Here is a 3,258-nt window from a genome sequence, read left to right as displayed (position 1 = left end):
GCAGACGCCCAGAAAACCCTAACCCACAAGATGGCAAAGAGACAAAAGCAGCCGATCCACCAGCTGAGAATTCGTCCGCTCCCGAGGCTGAGCAGGGCGGGGCTGAGTAAAAAATGCCGGCTTACCATCTTTACCATCATCCGGTTTAGTCATCCAACAAGAAGAATAATGAAATTCCAGCAATAAGAAATGAACAAAAGATTGGAGCTGAAGACTAAGTGCTTGCTTTTTGCCCGTTGACCAGATAACTAGAACTTATCTGCATTATCTATGCAGCATGGGGTTTTTATTATTTTTATCTAAAGATGTCTCTTTTTGGTAATGACAAATGTGTTTTTTAAGAAAAAAAAAAAAGCCTGGTTTTTCTCAATACACCTTTAAAGGTTTTTTAAATTGTTTCATATCTGGTCAAGTTGAGATTTTTAAGAACCTCATTTTTAATTTGTAATAAAAGTTTACAGCTTGATTTTTTCAAAAAAGTCAGCAAACTGCAAGCACCTGTTAATAAAGGTCTTAAATAAAAAAAATTTAGAATAGTAATATATCTTATTTAGCATTTTATAAAACATTTTTTGCTATTTAACTCTAATCAGAATACATTATTTGTATCAGTAAAAATAAGCTAGATTTTGCTTCAGTAAAAGGCAGCATCAAAATACCAAGGGCTTAGAAAATCAAAGTTTTATTTTTTGTTCAAGCCATTTACCCATCACAGTCAACACAGAGAGTCCATGGAAGAACATAAAGGGCTATGGGGAATCTTTCACAAATAGATATGCTTGATTGGAAATGTCACACACATTAATCATATAACCCAACTCACCCCTAAAGAAAATCTGATGAGCAATATGAACAACTGATTTGTTCATATGTTTTATGCCACAGAAGTTCACAGCTGTGGGAAGTTAACATAGTGTAGTGATTCTGTAGCCAGATTATCAGTTGCAGGTCAATTATTTACCAACTAATCTAAGGCAAGTTACTTAATTTCTTTGTGCCTCAGTTACATCTTGTGTAAAACTTGGACCTAATAATACCAACTGGGGAAACAATAGGTGATTTAACATAGTTAAAGCATTTAGAACAGTAGCTGGCATATTACTATCATCAACGTATTTTCTAGTATGAAACTCAGTATAATTATAAAAATGTTTTAATGCCCCTCTGCCAAATCAAACAGTAATATGTTTCTCTCTCACATCTGAGTCTCATCAACCAGTTTTCCACCCCAGACACAATTGCTACCAGCTGTGGCATTTATGACTTTATAGCCTTTCCACCACAAATCTCCGGTTTGTTTCTCTGCTTCTGATAATGAAACATTTCCTTTGTCAGCTGACATGATGTTGAACCTTGCTAGGGACTTCAGAGGAAAAATGGGCTTCTCTTCCTGGTTCTGGTTCGCTTTCTGTTCTTATTCCTGTGGTGCTGGGTGGGTGTGTAGGAGAGACAATGATGGAGCTTACCCTAGCAAGTTCCATTGATGCCCAGGTGGTTTCCCCAGGGCCAGCTCAGAAACACCCCTGTCACCAGCTTCCTGGCAGCTTCCCAAGGACTCCAATTTGTGGACCAGCCAGCTTCCCTTCAGGTTCCACAGCACTCTCGTTCAGCAGTTTCCCAGTGAATTTCATCAACAGCCTCAGCAAGTGATTCCTGCTAGCCTCAGACTCCTGATTCCCTTGTGGAATTTCCTGGTTGTCAGTCCTTGTCTGTGACTCCCAGCCTGTAACCCATGGACCAGCTCTGACATGAGGTAACCCAGCAAAACATTACATCATTCAGGGGCTGCCTCCTCCCCAAGGAGGTCTGGGCCCAGCTTTGAGGAGCCCTGCCTTCCAAGTCCATGCCTTCCTTGGATACTCTTTCTCAGCATTAGGGTATTCAACAGAGGTCTCTTATTCCCACTTAATAAATAATTAGAAGCCCAGTGCACAAAAATTTGTGCACTCAGGGGCGTCCCTCAGCCCGGCCTGTGCCCTCTCGCAGTCTGGGACCACTCAGGGGATGTCCACCTGCTGGCTTAGGCCCACTCCCTGGGGCATCGGGCCTAAGCTGGCAGTCAGACATCCCTCTGGCAGCCTGGGAGCCCTCAGGGCATATCTACTTGCCAGCGGTGAGCAGGCCTAAGCTGCAGTCGGACAACCTTAGCACTGCTGAGGAGGTGGGAGAGGCTCCCGCCACCACCGCTGTGCTGGCAGCCGTCAGCCTGGCTTGTGGCTGAGCAGAACTCCCCCTGTGGGAGCGCACTGACCACCATGGGGCAGCTCCTGCATTGAGTGTCTGCCCCTGGTGGTCAGTGTGTGTCATAGTGATCAGTCATTCCTCCATTCGGTCGATTTGCATATGGGAGTCCCACTGGGGTGCCTGGCCATCCTGGGTGAGGGGCTAATGGCCATTTTCAGGCTGGCCACACCCCCTGGTGACCCAAGCTCCCAGCCTCTCCTTTTTTTCTTTTTTCTTTTTCTGGGATTTATTTATCTTCTATAATTGAAACTTTGTAGCCTTAAGTGGAGCCCATGTCCAGCTGAACCCAGGCTCCCAGCCCCTCCTTGAGCAGAGGCCACAGCTGGCTGGAAGCAGGTATCTGGGATTTATTTATCTTCTATAATTGAAACTTTGTAGCCTTGAGCAGAGCCGAGGGCCGGGGCAACCAGGCCTCCTGCTTGCTCTAGCTCCATGGCAGTTGCCAGCTTTGTTGGGTTAATTTGCATACTCGCTCCTGATTGGCTTGTGGGCATGGCTTGACCATAGCAGAGGGATGGTTAATTTGCATGTTGCTCTTTTATTATATAAGATTATTCTTTATATTAAATCTTCACTATGCAAATTATTGTGTAATTTCTGTCTCCTGAATGGACCCTGGCAGATAGAACAGCTTCTTGTCATAATCTTCTGGAGATATTCTATGCCTATAGGAGTGTATATATACACCTTTTTTGTTACATAAATAGTAATATTCTGAATAGTGTTTTCTGAACTCATCAATCAATTCATATCAGCACACATACCTTTATTTCATTCCATATTATGTAGATATGTCATAATATATTTAATCAGCTTCCAATTAATGGGGAATTAAATTATCTCTAGTCTTTTCTCTCCAAAAATACTGTAATAGTATTCTTATTTGGTTGGCCCATATGCTCATGTGCAAGCATATCTTACCTGAAAAATTACTTCCTGGAAAAGAACCTACCTTCTTAAATTCTCTCCAAACTATCTGCATGCCTAGTGCTTCCACCTTATTATAGGCATTCT

General features: G+C 42.8%; 1 protein-coding gene across 1 annotated transcript in view; it reads left to right on the top strand.

Moving 5' to 3' along the window:
* Window positions 1–248, top strand: part of LOC102756160 (nuclease-sensitive element-binding protein 1) — a 948-nt gene extending 700 nt beyond the window's left edge. The window contains exon 2 of the mRNA XM_006772584.2: window positions 245–248. Within this exon, the coding sequence (XP_006772647.1) occupies window positions 245–248 (4 nt within the window). The remainder of the gene's footprint in view (window positions 1–244) is intronic.
* The last annotated feature ends 3,010 nt before the right edge of the window (window positions 249–3,258 follow it).

The sequence above is a fragment of the Myotis davidii genome, unplaced genomic scaffold (genome assembly GCF_000327345.1).
Source record: "Myotis davidii unplaced genomic scaffold, ASM32734v1 scaffold766, whole genome shotgun sequence".
Lineage (NCBI taxonomy): Eukaryota > Metazoa > Chordata > Mammalia > Chiroptera > Vespertilionidae > Myotis > Myotis davidii.
This window is presented reverse-complemented; position numbering and strand designations above follow the sequence as displayed.